This window comes from Lepisosteus platostomus, chromosome 8, assembly GCF_059453375.1.
Source record: "Lepisosteus platostomus isolate fLepPlt1 chromosome 8, fLepPlt1.hap1, whole genome shotgun sequence".
Classification (NCBI taxonomy): Eukaryota; Metazoa; Chordata; class Actinopteri; order Semionotiformes; family Lepisosteidae; genus Lepisosteus; species Lepisosteus platostomus.
Genome location: NC_142618.1, coordinates 2880862 through 2900400, shown reverse-complemented (window position 1 = coordinate 2900400; position 19539 = coordinate 2880862). Strand labels below are relative to the sequence as shown.

At 46.8% G+C, this 19539-nt stretch overlaps 1 protein-coding gene across 2 annotated transcripts in view; it reads left to right on the top strand.

Annotated features, from left to right (window-relative positions):
• The first annotated feature begins 5204 nt into the window (after positions 1-5204).
• The window catches only part of mib1 (MIB E3 ubiquitin protein ligase 1), a 104873-nt gene continuing 90538 nt past the window's right edge, over positions 5205-19539 (top strand). For both annotated transcript variants that reach the window (XM_088642041.1, XM_088642040.1), the window contains exons 1-2: positions 5205-6651; positions 17496-17667. In XM_088642041.1, coding sequence (XP_088498167.1) covers positions 6423-6651; positions 17496-17667 — 401 coding nt within the window. In that variant the 5' untranslated portion in view covers positions 5205-6422. The remainder of the gene's footprint in view (positions 6652-17495; positions 17668-19539) is intronic.

The following is a 19539-nucleotide window of genomic DNA, read 5'->3' as shown; positions in this document are numbered from 1 at the left end:
ACACCTGCCAGAATCACAACGGGTCCCAATCCTACTGGGAGAGGGAGGAGGGAACTCAGTTGAACTGGCAGCCCAGTATGTGATCTCCTGTCACCGCCTGAGGAACAGTGAGTCTGTTTCCCAGTACTGCTCAATATGTTTACAGTATATGTAAATATTTCATTATATGTCTTTGTTGTAAATGTCTGTAGATTGTATGTTATTTTTTGTTTCATGTTAATCTTATGTGCTTTTGCAACACTGATTGTACCCATCGGTCATGCTAATAAAGCACGAGAGAGAGAGAAGTCAGGTGTCCACAGGCGAGCAAGGAGACAACCAGCAGGACCCCCGTCTCTCCATTGGCGAGCCCAATCCAAAGGACACTTGCGTGGCCTCGCATCTGTTGCGCCAAGTCGATGGTTATCACGTCAGTACAGCCGACAAAGCCCATCGGGATTAGAGAGGGAATCAACTCCCGATAAATTCATCGACACACTCGATAGAAGTTTATAAATGTGACTTACTTTCACATAAAAAAAAATCACTGCCCCACATCTACGGAACATTCGTTAAATCACTGGAAATGTAATTCACGCACGAGTTAATCCATGAAGCCGTTTAACTTGAACTTGAACTTTATTGCCATATGTAACCGGTACTGGTACAATGGAATTCTTACTTACAGAAAGTCTCTCGATTGTAAAACAAGTGTAAAAAACAAAACAAAGTGCAAACAGTGCATCAAGACAATGTACAAACGAACAATAGACAATGTGCAAGTAATAGACAATGTGCAAGTGCAAGTAAGCTACCGACAGACAACGCTTGTAATCAAGTTATAGTTATCTACAGCCACTACAGATGTCAAATACTACAGATACAACCGCTAGTTTAACACAATATAAATCCTCGCTTTAATACAGTAGTGCGCCAATTAGTGCTCTAGGGAACTAGAGTCTGCGCAGAGAGCAGGCGACAGAAGAGCCAGGACAGCCTTTCGCGCTGACTCAGTTGACTCAGCGCGCAGAGACATTGGAAGTTAAACTCGCACACCGTGTCAAGCGTCAGACACGCCTGTGCAGGTTAATCTGCAATCCATAACGGTAGGTGTAGATGGTTTTGCTTTTGCGCCTTTAAAGGATACTTTCACAGGTTTTAACAAGGCAGTACGCTAAGAAAAGTAGCTAGTCCGGCACATCTAAACAATTTTGGTAGGTAACCGATACAAAGATTATGACATCTAATCGCTGGACTACTTGTCCCATACCTGAGGGTAAAGGAAATAACAACCACTCTTTGTTTCTCAGACCTCCTCTCCCTTGTTAACCCCATTTATACACTAAACACTACTAATTAAACCCACGTATAAATGTGGACGCAAACCCTTCAGACCAATCTATTAACTAATTACCACCCAGTCAGCCACTTTAGAATCGTTAGCGCTGTTTGACGACGGGTTTGGGCGGCGGGACAACTGGGCCGAGGGGTACTGAACTGGACCAGACCCTGTCAGCCCTGGAACCAGCTGGACCTCAGGAGAGAGCGAGTTCGGTGACACGTGACTGTTGGCCTACACACAGAGGAGCCGCGTTTTCTTCACTGGCGTCACATCAAAAGTTGAAGTCACATCTAAAACTGTCCTTTTACTCCATTTTTACACAACGGAAAGGAGAGAAGGAACAACAACAACAACAACAACAACAACAACAACAACAACAACAACAACAACAACAACAAGAAAAGATCAGTAAAAACCGACACCACACGTGGAAAGTTTCTGCTACATCTGGTCTAATCACAAAACGTATATTTTTGTGTCCACCCTTTCACACGGTGCATCACCGTTACCACGTTTTTTACAGCATTCAAACACCATCTAATCTATAACCTGTATCGTCAGCTGTGCAGGATGAGATACAGTATAGTCTATGCACTGACTAATCCCACAGCAGGTAATTAAATTAGTTTGCAAACCCAAGGACGAGGGAGAACATTCCATTAAATGCCTCACAATATGAGCAAAGAGGATGTCTCCAGAATTTGACACACGCTACGAGGCTCTCCGTGCATTAGTTGGGTATTTTCCCACATATGTCAAGTGGTAAAAGTATTTCTCAGCTCTGCTGCAGTGAGCTGAAATTATCTGCCTTTGCACCCGAGGGTGTTTTCAGTATTACGATTAAAGTATTTTCTTCCCTGCTCTTGAACGTGTTTACTGTGCCCGGTCCAGAAATGCAATGAATTTAAATGTAACTGTTCCTTTCCCTTCACTCTCACGTCCCTTTCTCTCAATAGATCTGATTTGATGGAAAACTAAGGGTCAATCTGTCAAATGTCGGTTTAAATTATTTATTTGTATTAGGAACTGAAATCCTGAAGTACTAACAGATCCAGTGGCTGCTCAGGCGAGACCTTGTAGCTAAGGACAGGATGAGAATTCAATATAGATTCAGACGACAACTCGTATATTTTCAATATCCTCGCAATATACCGCTTCTTTTCTTCCGCAAGGAAAACACAACTTTCATTTAATGTAAAAGTACCCTAAAGGTACAAAATCTCACTTGAAACTATAAATTGCAGTTAGGGCATACTTTAGATAAGCTCGCGTGACGTCAAGCAACAGTGAAAAAAGCCGTAATACACGAAGCAAACATCGATACAGTCTCCATAATGTAAAGGTTACAGACACTTCAATTAATGCATGATTAGATAAATCCAGCCTTTTGTCATTTATATTTACTTTATTTCATGGTTAATTCGATGTAAACGCGATTTGTTTAATCATTTCAACGTGTGATCGTAACCCCGATAATTTTTACTCTATAATTTATAATGGTCAAATGAATTTTAGAAGTTTGATGATGCTGCCACCTTGAGGATATAAATACAGAGTGTACTTTCTCTTGTATAAACCACAATCTTAAAAGTACACAGACTTTAAAAAGCAAATTCCAACACGTTATTTACATTTTGATCTTGAAAAGCATCTTTAAAGACTGAGAATTTTCAGGGGATATTTGACTAAAATACAAAGCACAAGAAAAGATACCATTGTTCATGCCTGTTTTTTTAAGGAGCCACGTATAACTCTCATGAACACCTACTAAGAACAGAAAACTACATTGGGAGTATTCTCTTCTACAAAAGTTAAACTGAATTTTGAAAAGAAAATATAACAGTGAATTTATGGGAGTCAGGACCTCGGTTTTACATCTCGTCCGAAAGACGGCGCCTTTTTACAGTCTAGTGTCCCCGTCACTATACTGCGGCATTAGGATCCACACAAACCACAGGGTGAGCGCCCTCTGCTGGCCCCACTGACACCTCTTCCAGCAGCAGCCTTAGCTTTCCCAGGAGTCTCCCCTCCAGGTAGATAGATCGATCAATTTATTGCCCATATATAATTTCTTGCATTAGTAATTCGTCTTTTTCGATGACCAGGCTCACACTGCTGAGCTTCAGTGGGCTGCCAGCGTTGAGCTGCAGGGTGATATCACATCAAAATTAATTACAAGTTCCGTATATCATTTTTCTTCAACTGAGCTTTTTTTATTCAGAAATGCAACAATCATTGCTGAATACTGTTACATCCAATGGAAGTTGAATGAAGGCAAAACCTGCAAAGAAGATACTCAAATTGAAATTTACTGATTGAATATCCAATGTGGAGTTTGGCAGCAAACACGGATGGCCAGGTCTTCACCGGTTTGGCACAGCTGGATGGCGTAAATGTGCCCATTATTCTTGGCAACATCACCAAGTTACCACAGATGTTCCATTGGATTCAAGTCAGGACTGTGACGTTGCTGCTCTGAAACAGGAGTTTTCAGCCCAGTTTTAGATCCCAGTGGGACCTAAGCAGGGTGTCTTCAAAGATTGCCTGAACTTTGTGTGACGGTTCTGGGGGTTTCCACCCTTGCTGCTCCTGCCCTGCCGGTTCGTCCCTCACTGCCTGGGCACGAACCCGGGTCTCCCTGCGGAGGAGGAGCAGCCCAGTAACAAGCTGGCACCACCGAGGCGCTTGACAGCAGGGCTGTACTGGTTTGTGCCATACGTGATGGTTTGTATGCAGGTCAAAACGTCAAAGGTTTTTGTTTTGTCTGATCATAAATCCTTCCTCCACAAGTCTGGAATGTATGTCAGATGAGGTCTAAAATCAAATATATGTCAGATGAGGTCTAAAATGAGACTTTTATTCCTGTCCACTCACCCAACAGGCCAGTGTTATTTCAGATATACTGACACATATATGGTGGGTGTATGGACAGCGTCTCTTAACTCAGATGTAAAACTTTGCAGGTCTTTCAGTTTCACAGTGACATCCCTTGCCAGTCTGGAGGGGTGGCCTGGTGCAGGTGGTGTAGGGTGGTATGGTGCTCATTCCACTTCTGAATGATGGACACTGTGCTCGGGGGACAGGTCACCTCCTCCTGATCTGTGTCCCTCTGCTCCTGTATCCCCAGCTTGTGTCTGAAGCTCCTCGGCCTCGGTCAGTTTCTCACTTCACTGTGTTAGCTGTGGCTTGAAATTCGATAGCTAGCTGAGGGATCTTACAGCTGCATTCCCTCTGGAATCAGGTTAAAAGGCTCTGATTACACAGAGAGAGAATCACATTAATTGTGTGTCCTTCCAAACTGTTCTTTTGTGCCTGAATTGATTGAGGGTTTCTGGTTAAAAAGGGTGGAATACTTATGAAACAATTATTTTCCTATTATCAGCCTTTTGGTAGCTTTAGCAATTTGGAGTAGATTGTGTATGTTTTAAATATACACCTATATGAAAAAGTAGTCTAGGCTCAGACAGCAAAATAAAAACAAGTAATAGGTTTATTCCATGCTGAAAAAAAGAAGAAAGAGAACACAACGTTTCGGCCGTGGAGCCTTCTTCAGGTATCAGGTGTCAAAATAAAAACATGTAACTTTTGCAATACTCGATATCACTCAAACTGAAACCAATAGCAAGAAGATGAAGAAAGGAGATGTGAGTCTAAGAAGTGATATATGATACGCAGCCCGCAAACAGGAAAAAAAAGGCAAGAATGACGTCTTGCAGAGCAAATTTAATTACGGTACTCGCGCATGAGAAACCAAGAGAACAGCAGCTCCCCGCTCGCGTTTTCTGTCATCGACTGGCTGGGCCTGCCGGCGTGTCACGCAGCCCCGCCTGCGCGCCTCGACGTCACACGCTGCGCTGCGCCGCGCCGCTCGGCCTCCTCCTCCTCCTCCTCCTCCTCCTCCCCCGCTAGGCTGCGCTCTGATTGACAATAATGGCGACGCGTCTGCTCTGAGTTGTTGCAACCAGCCAGCTTTAAAAAAAAAAAAAAAAAAAAACCGACAACTGAGCTTCGGGAGACGAGATCGCCCGCATCGGGAGCGTGGTGCAAGCGTGCAGGGTGCTCTGTGGACAACCGGGAGCGAGTGAGTGAAGAGGGCAGGGATTGTGTGGGAAGCGCCGTAGACACAAAGATCCCCCACCGGGCTGGGAGCTGGAGTAGAAACACAACGCGTACAAAGAGCGCAGGATTTTCCCTGGAAGAAGAAAAAAAAAGGAGACAAAAAGGGGATTTCCGATGAATGGTGGAAGGTGGAGACGGCTGAAAAGAGACGCAACTTTAGAAATATTCCAGTAGCTTCACCATCCTTCTCAAAAACGACGTTCACTTTTTTCCCCTCTCTCCCTGCGTGTGTGCGCGCTTTCCGGAGCTCGAAAAGCCGTCTCCGTTTCGATAAGCCCGTTATTATTATTATTTTTTTTTTTAATGCAGAAGAAGAGGTCGTGGTAAGAAAGCGAGGGGGCGAGAGAGAAGCGCCGCAAAAGTTGGACCCATCTGTTGATCGCCTTTCGTTTGGTTGTGTGTGTGTTTTTTGTCTGCCGACTCGTTTTTAACTTTTGGATCAGCCTGTCCTGCAAGAGGAGACCCCCCGTCCGCAGGAAGAGGATAAGTTTCTAAACTTTCGACGGAAAGGGCTCTCTCTCTCTCTCCGTGTCTCCGTCTCCTGCCCGGGAGGGTGCAGGGGGTTTAACAACAACAGCAGCGATTTGCAAGCAATTATTGCAACGGGGGCGGCTGCTTTCCCCCCTCCCCGGCTGATCCCTGCTCTGCTTCTAAGTTGCACTTTTTTTTTAAAAAAAAGAAAACAACAGCGCTGGTCTAGACGAAACCCGACCGGCCGGGCCCTTTGTTGTCTCGGCGCCGTGCTGCCGGACCGCCGAGCCCACTCCGTGTGTCAGCGCCGGCCCGGCCGCTTCCTCCCGTCAGGACCCCAGCTCTAGGAGGAGCGCTGACCCCCCCCCCGGGCGCACTGCCGTCGGGCCGATCCCGGTGACCGGCACGACCCCCCTGCCCGGGCGACTCCCGCCGAGGTCGATGCGGGGAGCGGGGCAGCCGCACTGAATAGCCGCCGCCGTCCGTGTGGTTTGCCAGAGGCCGCCGCCAAATGACCACCGGCAGGAACAACAGGGTGATGATGGAAGGCGTGGGCGCCCGGGTGTTCCGCGGGCCCGACTGGAAGTGGGGCAAACAGGACGGCGGCGAGGGGCACGTCGGCACCGTCCGCAGCTTCGAGAGCCCCGAGGAGGTGGTGGTCGTCTGGGACAACGGCACGGCCGCCAACTACCGCTGCTCCGGGGCCTACGACGTCCGGATCTTCGACAGCGCCCCCACAGGTACGCGGCGGGCGGCCCGGGGGTGACCCTCCCCGGGGCTTCTGGGGGCTCGCTGCGGAGGTGTGCGGGGACCCCCCCCTCTCCCAGTGGGCTCCGGGTCTGTGGGGAGGAACGCGAGTGTTTTTTGGGGGATGGGGGGTACCCGATCATCAAAAGACCTTCATTGAAAGAAAAGATTCTTGGTTTCGAACTGGCAGTCATGCATTAGTGTTTGGCTGGGTGTTGGAGTAAGGACCCAGAGACACTAGGCAGTCGGGCGGTGGAGCTTGACACCTGTCTGGCACCACTCGCCTTGGGTTGAGGTCCTCCAGCTGTGGACCCCAACTCTGGTCCTGGGGCACCCCCCCCCCCAGTGCTCCCTAAGTTTGTGTTCCAGCTGACGTCCCAGTCTGGTGCTGGGCTTCTATCTCTTCTGTCTGTTTGCCCCCTCGTGGGAAAGATCTGTCCCGGAGCGGAAAGCTGGGCTGAGTGGGGTTCACCGCCGGTCCCCGCTGGGGTCCCCCTGACGCCCTGGCCTGCGTGTGCGGGGCTGCCGAGACCGAGCTGGGCTCTGGGGCTCGAGGAGACGGCTGCGCGGCGCTGCGTTGTGTGGGGCGGATGGAGCGGGCGAGGGGCAGGGTGTTTTGGAGACCAGAGGTCTCATGGTTCGGGTGGGGGCTCTGTCAAAGGCAGCGAAGAGCCGGGGTGATTACCAGCTCCGTGGGCATGGAAACCAGCAGGTACGGAGCCCCTCAGGACTGGGGTTGGGACCTGGCAGGCTCCTGTTTCCACTGGCTTTTTATAGTGCTACCCCATCCTCGGCGCTCTCTTCTGCGCAGCGTTTCCGCCACTGTGCTACAGGGCATAGGAGCAGCTAGTGTACATACTGGGGGGAAATCCGCCAGCGGCGACAGCTCTCTTCCCCCTTTCCCATTGTTCACAAGGATGTGTGGCTGAGGAGAGACAAACAGGACGTGCGGTCCAGGCCGTGGCGTCGCGTCTCCGTGATTCCTCCGGCCAGCTCCGGAGCCGGCTGAAGCGCTTGAAGCGGCCCGACACTCGGTCACAGCAGCTAGAGAGGGCCTTCTTGTTCAAGCTCAAAGTCTCCTGGCATGATTCTCACACACGGGTATATGGTATAACGAAATGCTATTTAGCTAGGTCTCAGACGATAAGTAGTACAAACAAAACAACAATACAATTTTATAATAAAAGAAAGACGGAGACCACAGGCAGTGTGCCAAACAGCAAAAGGTAATGTGCAAAACAATATCAGATGTGCAAAAATCATTCGTCAACAGAATGAAATAAAGGATAGAAAATGATGGGGAGTGAGCTTCTTGACGTGAGGTAGAGGTAGACTTCAATGTGTGTTTGAGTTTTTGGTAAGAAAGAAGGCACTGTGAGGTTCAGATCTGAGGTGAGAGGCTGGGAGTTTAATAGTCCGGGCCCGAATGCTCCGGTACCGTTTTCCAGATGATAGAGGGTCATGCAATCTGTAGCTGGGGTGTGTGGGGTCTTTGATGATGCTTAGAGCTTTCCTCAAGCACCGTCTGTCACACAGTGACGCTGAGGTAGCTGCGTCTAGGACAGCCAGCTGTAATTCGCTGTCATTTCTAAGAAACAGCATCGCTTAATCACCTGCCCCATTTCAGCTGGGGACATGGTGCGGCTTCACCCACCGCTGAGGACCAAGCCAGCTGCGTTGTTTTGTCTCCCAGAGCCTCTGCAGCAGGATAGGCTTTGCTCATCCAGTCCCCTGGGGCTGTAACACAGGGTCTTCAGCTGGAAGTGTAACGGGTGTTTATTTTCTCGGAGCTAAGCCAGCTTTGAGAAATTTAAATTGAATGGCTCCTCACTAAAAGTGTGAGGTTTGTCCTCGTTATCTCTTGCGTGTTAACTCCTGCAAGCCTGCCTCCCTCTTGATCTGTTTCTGTCTGGTAGGCCCGCCAGTTTTTTTTTATTCTGACGCGAAACACACTGTAGGTGAGGTGGTTAAAAAGTCCCCTGGGCACTTTTATAGGGGCTTAAATGCTGAGTCTGTTAACTGTTGGAAACACTCGGTGAACCAGAGGTCTGAACGAGCCTCCTTTCTGGGAGCAGTCTGATGTTCTCCGGAGACGTTTACCTGCTCGTCCCGAGGAAACGAGGAGGAGTGGTTTGCGGTCCACTCCCAGCACAGCGAGGGTGGTCAGCGCCTCCTGGGAAGAGGGCTGTGATGTGAAGGTTCGAGGAGCGCCAGCGCGCTCCCTGCAGTGGTGGGCCAGAGTTGGGGTGCCCCAGGGGTCGTTGGGGTGATGTGGTGCTCTGAGGCCCTGGGGGAGTGAAACGGCGGGGCGCGCCTCACGGCAGAGCCTTGGCAGGTGTTGGGCCGGCCCAGACGGCGGCTCCTCGCCCAGCTCTGCGCCCCGGTTTGCGTTGCGCCCCGAGACGCTCCGGGGGAAGGAGGGTCAGTTTGGAATGCGTGCGAGCTTCTCAGTGCAGACCCTGTTCCATAAAGAAAGGCATGGTAGATGGAGGAGAAAACAGGGCTGTGTCACTCCTCAGGCTCATCTAGATAGGTTAGTACAGGGCGTAGCAGTGTTTGACATCGGGTTCACAGCCCCGAGTGTCCTGAAGTGGTTTCAATTCATTGTTTTATGTCTGTATTTCAGAAAAACATCCGAATGTGCACCTGTGTTCCAGCTTTTTGTATCTGTGTACATATTCAAGTCTTAGCCAGCAGCCATATCACCCTGGCCTGACCCTCCTTTCCCCCTGGCCTTTACCAGTAATAACCCCCCTCTCTGAACTGGCTTCATCCCTCTGCTCTCCTCCCCACTGAGAGCTGGTGTGTGGGGGGCGTACTGGTGCATCATCCAGGTGGGGCTGCACACTGGTGGGGGAGGGGATCCCCATGACCTGTAAAGTGTCCAGAAAAGTGCTAAATAAGTGTAAGCAGTTAATTATTATTACAGTCTGCTGGAAGTGAGCCTCTCTCCTCCAGATCCCTGCTTGCTCTTCCTACTGTGAGCCTGAGAACACGATAGAGGAGGGAGGGAAGACTTTTGGGTCGTTATAGCTGTTCTGGTTGCTGATTGATCCAGGGATCTCATCCAGCCGTTTCTTGAAGGGTGTGGGGAGGTCATCTTGAGCAGCGCTGTCGAGTGGTTTAGAAGGGTTCCTGACTCCTGCACCCTTTTGTTTAAAGTAAAGCCTCCCCTTTTCAGTCTTGAACGCATTTCCTCTGAATTTCCAGTTGTCCGCAGGTCTGGTCTGTGTTTCAGTGTTGATCTTGAAGTCCTCTCAGGGAATTTAAAGTTCCCTTCAAGACCTTGTGTTGTATTCCTGCAAGTTGAGCGCCCAGATTGTAGTTTAGTGTGTGCGTTCATTGTTTCTGATTGTATGCTGAGCCTGAGGACTGTTTAGGTCTTACTTTAAAAGAGACACCCTAATAACTTCCTTATTTCCTGAAGGATGTAAAGCTACCTGATAGGAGCAGGTGACTGGCTTCTGTAAATGTGTTACAGTACAGTTACACAAAATGTTATGTGAGTGCATTACTGTACATTTGTCGTGCACTGACCTCGGAAAAGAAACACTCCTTAACTTGACATTCACAGGATATACAGGCATGGTCAAAGGTATGTGCACAAAACAGAATTCTAGGAAGTGGGTACCTTTTCAAAGGTGACTGCAAGAATTAATAGCTGCCCTGTGTATTTATGTACAGTGCCTTGCGAAAGTATTCGGCCCCCTTGAACTTTTCAACCTTTTGCCACATTTCAGGCTTCAAACATAAAGATATAAATTTTTTATTTTATGTGAAGAATCACCAACAAGTGGGACACAATTGTGAAGTGGAACGAAATCTATTGGATTTTTGAAACTTTTTTAACTAATAAAAAAATGAAAAGTGGGGCGTGCAAAATTATTCGGCCCCCTTGCGTTAATACTTTGTAGAGCCACCTTTTGCTGCGATTACAGCTGCAAGTCGCTTGGGGTATGTCTCTATCAGTTTTGCACATCGAGAGACTGAAATTCTTGCCCATTCTTCCTTGCAAAACAGCTCGAGCTCAGTGAGGTTGGATGGAGAGCGTTTGTGAACAGCAGTTTTCAGCTCTTTCCACAGATTCTCGATTGGATTCAGGTCTGGACTTTGACTTGGCCATTCAAACACCTGGATACGTTTATTTGTGAACCATTCCTTTGTAGATTTTGCTGTATGTTTGGGATCATTGTCTTGTTGGAAGATAAATCTCCGTCCCAGTTTCAGGTCTTTTGCAGACTCCAACAGGTTTTCATCCAGAATGGTCCTGTATTTGGCTGCATCCATCTTCCCCTCAATTTTAACCATCTTCCCTGTCCCTGCTGAAGAAAAGCAGGCCCAAACCATGATGCTGCCACCACCATGTTTGACAGTGGGGATGGTGTGTTGAGGGTGATGAGCTGTGTTGCTTTTACGCCAAACATATCGTTTGGAATTGTGGCCAAAAAGTTCGATTTTGGTTTCATCTGACCAGAGCACCTTCTTCCACATGTTTGGGGTGTCTCCCAGGTGGCTTGTGGCAAACTTTAGACGAGACTTTTTATGGATATCTTTGAGGAATGGCTTTCTTCTTGCCACTCTTCCATAAAGGCCAGATTTGTGCAGTGTAAGACTGATTGTTGTCCTATGGACAGACTCTCCCACCTCAGCTGTAGTTCTCTGCAGTTCATCCAGAGTGATCATGGGCCTCTTGGCTGCATCTCTGATCAGTCTTCTCCTTGTCTGAGCTGAAAGTTTAGAGGGACGGCCAGGTCTTGGTAGATTTGCAGTGGTCTGATACTCCTTCCATTTCAAGATGATCGCTTGCACAGTGCTCCTTGGGATGTTTGAAGCTTGGGAAATCTTTTTGTATCCAAATCCGGCTTTAAACTTCTCCACAACAGTTTTACGGACCTGCCTGGTGTGTTCCTTGGTCTTCATGATGCTCTCTGCGCTTTCAACAGATCCTTGAGACTATCACAGAGCAGGTGCATTTATACAGAGACTTGATTACACACAGGTGGATTCTATTTATCACCATCAGTCATTTAGGACAACATTGGATCATTCAGAGATCCTCGCTGAACTTCTGGAGTGAGTTTGCTGCACTGAAAGTAAAGGGGCCGAATAATTTTGCACGCCCCACTTTTCATTTTTTTATTAGTTAAAAAAGTTTCAAAAATCCAATAGATTTCGTTCCACTTCACAATTGTGTCCCACTTGTTGGTGATTCTTCACATAAAATAAAAAAATTATATCTTTATGTTTGAAGCCTGAAATGTGGCAAAAGGTTGAAAAGTTCAAGGGGGCCGAATACTTTCGCAAGGCACTGTATATGCTTTTGTACCACTCATGATGCTGGGTGGACTAAGAGCTGTTTTTAGAGTTGTCCTGGTTGCTGTTACGTGGTCACCATAGCTGAGAGTTCTGTTCTGCCTGTATTGTCTTATTTCTTTTTAACATTTCAGGATCTTAAATCACAAACACTCACCCCGTCTCTCATGGATGCAGGAGACTGGAGTAACATCCATCTTTTGGTTGGGCTGTAATGAAGACTTAAGTTCCAGGCTATAAAGCACTTATGATATAAACAAGCTGTAACCTAGATTTAGGGGTTCTTAAAAGCAGGCACGTTTGAGATGGTATAAAAGAGCCTTTGACTGTGCTTCAGGCCAAAGGGCTGTGAACACATGCGTCTTATTGAATTGTAGGACTAGTGAAGCAGTGAAATACTCCAGCTGAGCTGGGGGTTGGTGACAATTCAGCCTGCAAGTGGAATGGAAATGTAGTGGGTTTTGCATGCTGCTAATGATGAATTATAGACCTACCTCAGGCTGGTATTTAAAGAACTAAAATATTATGCACATTAGGAAAAAAAAACTTTAAATTTAAAATAGATATATTTGTGCCATCCTGGCTCTGGTCGGTAATTGAATCTTACGGGATGAGGGGCTGTGCCAGTTTTAGATCTGAATGGAAGAAGTAAATATTGAAACGTGAAGAAATCCCAGGCGGGCTGGCAGGATGGTTTTGGGCTGAACATTTTTCAGTGGCTCGGGGGAGACCTCGAAGGCAGTATTCGGGGGGGAACCCCTCGGCTGAATTTGCTTGTAAACGTCTTGTGTCCTAACATACTCTTTGGAGAGCCAGTACATTCTGTAAATAATATTCAGAGCGAACATTTCTTTTAAGAGTTGGGGCATTAATTTAGATGAAACTCTGTTTTCATTTGTAATGTTTCCCATACTTGTGGTTAGGAGCCTGTAACATGAAAGTAAAATAATTGAGCTTGTTTTCCTTTAGTCTTTTGTATAGGAGCTAAAAAAGAAACGTTTTCTAAACGTTTCACTGCTTAAGTACTGTGGTAAGAAGGCCCGCTGCACTTTTTTATATAATGATCCTTTCTAACGGTTTTTTTGTGTAGTATTATTGAACCCCCCGTTTGAAAGATGTCATGCTTTGTTGGACTGCAGGCTTTCTCTTTTACTCCTAATCCGTGCCTCCTCATTCACTGTGTAACAGCTGCCCGTGTGGAGGCAGGCACGCCTGCTGTCTTTGTTGGCCACTGTTGCCGAGGGAGACGGTGTTAAAAGTCGGCGTGCTTCTGCGGCGGGGATGGGGTCACACACCCCAGTAGGCGTCTCGGCGGGGGTGACGCTGGGCGACGCGTTGGAAGGGAAACTGCTGATTGCAGCACGAGAGACTCGCAAGTGAGCTACACCTCCTGCAGCAGCAAGGCTCAGCCACATGGTTCTGGAGCGTTTTGCAGGGAAACTCCAGGCACGTAAAAATAGCTATATTGTGTATTGCAAATAGATTGTTTTTCTCTTCCAGCTGCATCTGGAGTCGAGTAGCCACATGCTTGTTATCTGTCTGGTTAGAACAGACAGCCAATCTTCCCGGGTACCACTTTAGTTCCAAAGGAGAGCCTGGCCCAGCAGTTTTGAAAACACCCGCAAACCAGAATGCTTTTATGAGTTATTTTTAGTGATTTGACAGCCTGAAGGCATTGTCATTGAAACTTTTTTTTGAAAATGTCCTTTTACCTATCCCCATTCTAATCCCCATTCTTTTCAAGACATAAAATGATTAGAGTTTCCTGCATGTGTAATTTCAAGTGCAAAACCTTAAAATGACAGGTTTGTTGTTGAGATGGAAATAGCAAGTCTAGATACAATTCTTCCTAAAACTCTGATTTAAAAGTGGTTGCTTTGCCTGGCAAAACAGATTACTATTTGAGAGTTTAACATTCAAAACAAAAGTCGCACCTTGGTGGAAGCTGTTTATAAACATATAACATCTTGCATCAAATATGCTCTTAATCATTTCACTCACAGTTTAGACAGATCACAGCAGTGAAACCTAAGCACCTGTTAGGTTGCTTAATGAGGCTTCTGATTGGGTCACTTAATCTTCTCCTTCTGAATAGCGCCAGTGTTGCTACTGTCAAGCACAGCATCCTGCTTGGTCACATGGAAGATTATCTAGAGATCACTGAAAAGCAGAAATCCTTTGTTGGTTTGGCCCCTCTTTAGCTCCCTGGAGACAATTTGAAATTCCTCTCTGTTTTAAATGTGATGATGTTGCACTTACTCAGAGCGTTCCACAAGGTTCCACGCTGGGGCCTCTACAAATGCGACTGGCACTCTTATTTAAAGTGACTTACTTTTGCACTCATTTATACAGCAGGGACTTATACTGGAGCAATGCTGGTCAGGTCACAGCAGTGTCTCACCTGGCCCACCTTGTGTTTACGAGACTGGAGCTCTGAGCACTGGCAAACTGTTCCACAGTGCCTCCCTGTCTTTACGTTGCCTTGCAAAAGTATTTATATCCTTGAACATTTTATTGCTTTAATCTAAAAAGTGCATTTAAAGCAAAAAAAGAAGTAAATTATTAAGGTGGAAGTAAAATGGAAAAGCTGTGGTAAACCTAAATTACGTTCAGAGAACAATGAAAAATTGCGCAGGGCTGCTGTGAAAAGCTGGTAGATGTGTTCAAGAAGATATTTGGTTGTAATTTCTGCCAAAGATGCTTTCACCAAATACACAGTTCACAGTTCTGAATACCTATTTCAGATTTTTTCCTATTTTTTTTATTTAGTTTTTGTTGGCATTAACTGTAACTTATCTTACACAAGGTAGTCTACAGATTGAGAATTCAGATTGACTCAAATATTAAAAAATTAAAAAATGTATGTGCGTTGTTTTATAATTTCACATAATGAGACGTTATTGGAAGGGTCAGACCACTTTTGCAAGGCGCTGTATACAAGGGCTTCACTGCTGTGTTGCCCACTGTCAGTGTACATCAAATCAGCTACTACTTCTGTACTGCACTGGTGTCTTGTGTGATGGAAGACTAAGATTACGCTTATACGCTCCCAATATCAGTTAAGCACTTCAGTTGTGGTAGACAGTGATGAAATCAAGCAGTGATGGATGTTAGAAGCTTTGGCCTTACAGATGATAACACAGTGTCAGAAGCAGCACAGATCAGCAGCATTGCAAGGGTAACTGTCTTCCCCTTGTGTGACATTGCTTGGTTAAAATCCTGCTCTCCCACTCTCCCTGATGCTGTAAAATTGAGTAGTGCCTTTATTTCATCAGATCGGAGTGTTTTCAGAACCTGTGGCTTGCGTGCACACCGAAGGGGCTCTGTGCCGGCTTATACTTATCCTCTCTCAAGGGCTCCCTATGAATTTTACACTGGAGTTTGAGGTTCTCCACTAGGGCACCAGGTAGCATAACTCCAGGGTATTTTAGGGCTCATTCCTTGAGTACAGTCCAGCTCTTCGTCAGGGATCTGCTGGTTCAGTCCCTGGGGCGGAGCGGTGGCTCTGTGGCTGAGGATCTGTGCCTGTGGCTGGAAGGTTGTCAGTTTGAATCCTGTGGCCCGCAGAGGAATCCTACTCCGCTGGGCCCCTGAGCAAGGCCCTTAACCGAAAAGACACATTCCTAATATAAGAAATTGAATATGGCCAATAAATTGATCTTGTGCTCCGCTGAAGCCCAGGCGCTGGTGGGTATTGGAGCCCTGTCACTGCTCACAGAGTTTTGGCCCGGCAACATGCTGCCCCAATCCAATCGGGAGACTGCGAAACTGCTTGTCTGCTCGTTTAAAAATCTTTTCACTACAACTTGTAATGTCTACGTTAGTTTTCCTCATGGCTTTGCTGGGCAAAGTTTGCTGTACTTCATTTTTTACAATGTGTGTTGTTGTACTGTAGTTTGAAAGCAAAATCTTATCATTCTTCTGATGTTTTGCCTGAAGCAAACTTTAAAGCTAGAGAAGCTGCCGAGTGGGCCGTTTCATGTTGTGTTGCTCACAGTGGAAGTCGGAGTCGGGAGGTGCTGCCGGTGTTGTCTTCTGATCTCTGTCCTTGAACCTCCGTGGAGCCGGGAGGGCCGGCCTTGCCTTGGGAGACGGTGCTGGGAAGGTCCGGCACGCCAGGCAAGACTGGGAGCCGGGGGGCTGGCCTGGAGCCCTGGGCCCGAGCCAGCAGACACAGGCGCCAGTGCCAGGGCTGGGGCAGGCCAGGCCGTGCTGACCTGCAGGACAGGAAAGGCCACATAAAGCCCCCCGTCCTCAACACGTCCCTCTCTAGGCTGTACGTCGCGCACGTTTCAGAGCCCTTTCTGGAAGGCGGCGACCGCGTTTGTAGGCGTGTGGGATTCCTATTAGCTTTGCCCGTTCTGTGTTTGAAGATAACGCCAGCAGAGTTTGTTCATTGCAATGAATCTTATGCCAGAAGGCCACGTTTGGTGATTAGCTACAAGATCACAAAGATCACATTACTCTCCTCTGTGCAGTAGCGCGGATGAAAGAGCAGAGTTATTATATAATCGCAGCGGCTTTGGTACAGTACTTGTGTTGGGTGCTGATGAACCCTCCTGTGTTGAGAAGTACTGTGCTGTACCTGCAGACCCCTGTCTCCCACTGTAGGGGAGCCCAGATTCGCAGAGCATCCTTTCTGTGTCCTCCAATGCTTCTGTCTCCTGGTATTGTGCAAAAGAACTGCCTCCGATTGCGTTGTTGTCAAGAAAGGACAGTGGGTGCCACCTGGAATTCACCCACATCAGGACGTCCTTCCTCTGTTTTTTTTTTCCTTTGTCCTCCTCCTGCCTTGTGAGCCTTAAAGTGAAATTTAAACCCGTTTAGCGAGTCCCACATAGCTGTCTGTGAGTGAGTAAAGAGAGTCTTGAGGATTGTTCAGAAGCGCTTGTTCATTTCTCAAGATGTGTTGCAGATGCTAATGGTTTGATTTCAATGGAAAATGTTATTTTCTTCATATTAAGAACTCAACTGTGCTTTTTTTAAATTCCACAATTACATTTAAGACATTTCATTAATCAGCACGGTGTGAATTTTTGTAAAAATGGTGATAAAAGTACTTCAGTGTGCATGCAGAGCCTGGTTACATTGCACCTGGGAAAACGGCAGGAGAAACCCGACGCTTGAATCTCGACTCCAAGATACATTTTCTTTAACGCCTGTCAACATTTTGGCAATTCCATCCTGATGAAGGCTTTGTTTTCAGAAGTGTAATAGAGAAAATGTATTTTGGGTGATAGAGAGTAGTTTGTCAGATTTCTTTTTCTATCTTCCCACGTGCAGTGTAACCAGGGTGATGCTGCAGTTATCACTGTTTTTTTTATTTTACTTAAATGATCTCTGTACAGTGTGTGCGGTCTTTCTCTTGTTTTGTATTTGGCTCTTTTCGCGTGCACTTTTCCATGTTCTTTGAAAGTTTTGGGAGGAGATGGTTTGGAAATATCTGCTGAAGATTCAGACGAGTGCTTCTGAGGCTTGTGGCTCATTTGCTCCTTCTCCTTCTCTCCGTCTGTCTCTGCTGAAGGTATCAAACACGACGGGACCATGTGTGACACCTGCCGCCAGCAGCCCATCATCGGCATCCGCTGGAAGTGTGCGGAGTGTACCAACTACGACCTGTGCACCACCTGTTACCATGGAGACAAGCATCATCTGCGCCACCGCTTCTACAGAATCACCACGCCAGGGAGTGAGAGGTCAGCCGGCTTGCTCATTGTTTCGCTGACTTTTCACCCTTCGACAGCTGGCGCTGGTCCTTCCCGCTGCTCCTCGTTGATTGTCTTTTAAAAATAGACCATTGTCGCCTCATTCCCTCTCGCCCATTGTGCTGTGCGGTGCTTGTGCTTTACTGCGTGTGTGTCGAAGGCAGCGAGCTGGAGGCTGCTCTTTTGACAGACGCTCTCTGCCTCTGTCGGTCTGCTGCTCTCGAGCAGCCAGTGTGCTTCCAGCAAATATCAATGCAGACAAAACATCAGACTTGGGGGGGGGATCTGGCTTTCCTGCTAATATGTGAAAGAACACATAAACAAAACCCCATTTTAAGAGCTGTTTAGAAATCACTGGATATGAATGGACAGGTCTGGACTTAATCTTCCTCTGAATAAAGATATGGCTTCATCTTGCGTCTTTATCTGAGACTTCCCTTGACCACAGTCTGCTGGTGGTGTGTTATTATGGCCCAGCCTGGTTGGTTCAGCCCACAGCTCGTCTTTGGTTCATCAGGTTGAACTATTGACAATACTTCAGACACTGATTTTGAGGAATGCTTTCTCTGATCGGATTATTTGCAGCAGTGTCATGTCCAGAGGCCTCGTTTTTTTTAATTCTGGGAAAACTATCACCAGCGTTTTACTGTGGTCTTTTAAATGCAGTTCTGCCTTCTCAACACGCATATATCCCTCTCACATGCGTATGAATACCAGAACTGATGGGAGAAGAAGAGCTGCTGTAACTTGCAGTCATTTAAAAAAAGTTTCAATTCTTAATTTTATTTATCAATCTGGAGTTTGTACTAGTAGTACCACAACTGAATTAGAATTGGACAGTTTTCTCTAGCTTATGAAAGGATCAGAGAAGACAGATGATTTGAGTAATTCTCAAGAATGATTTGTAACAGCACTGGTTCCATATTCATAGGTCCTGTAGAAACCTAGTTGCAGTTTTCAGGAAGTTTATTTCAGTTGGTGTGAAGGAGAATCTTAACCATTGTTTGTAGCTTATGCTGATATAATTCCAAGGTTTTTATTCAGTGGTTCGTAACTTTTGAAACACAATACTCCCCATTATTTAACACAAAACCACTTGGTATATGGGCTGATTTAATTTTTTTATGTTGTTTAATTTTAGATGCCATTTGTGAGCTTAATCTTGCATCGGTGAAAAATATTTTTTATTTAAAAAAAAGTTCAAAGAATTGAAGGTAGATGCAGTCGATCTGATGCAGCCCCCGATCCAGCGCTCTGTCATTGGGTTCTCCGCTGAGATTCCTGTTTGCATCGGGGTCGCTGTGCTGTGCTTGCTTGTGCCTTGTCAGCTTGCTGTGTGCCGACCCCTTGCTTAGTCTACCAGGTCCCCAGATCCTCCCTGGCTCGTTGCTTCTGTCGGGTTGTGAATCTTGCCCGTCTCGCTGTCCAGAACTCCACTGCTTTGGAAACTCCCTCTGGATTCTGTCCTAGGATATCCCTCTCCCATCATTCCGTGTAGCTCCAGTGCTGCCTCTGCTGCCTAGGCTCGCTGTGCACCGGCCTGCGCTTGGATTCCAGTGCCTGCCTGGTCTCCCTGAGTGCCGATTGTATAAGTCTTATTTGTTAGAGGACAGCGTGAAGCGCCCACTCTTTGTAGTGAGCTTCATCCGTCAAGCTGCTCTCTCATTCTCCATCCTAGAATCTCCTGTGGTGGGGAGGGGGTCAGGTTTTGACAGTTGTAGATTGTTGGGAAGAACGTTTTTGTCCTGCACTCCTGCACATCTGAGACAAGGGTGGGCAAAGCTCTGGGAATATTGTACAGTAGGACGACAAGATAATATGGGCTCTCAGCGTTCCTAAAAGAGAAACTGAATTCTAGCATTC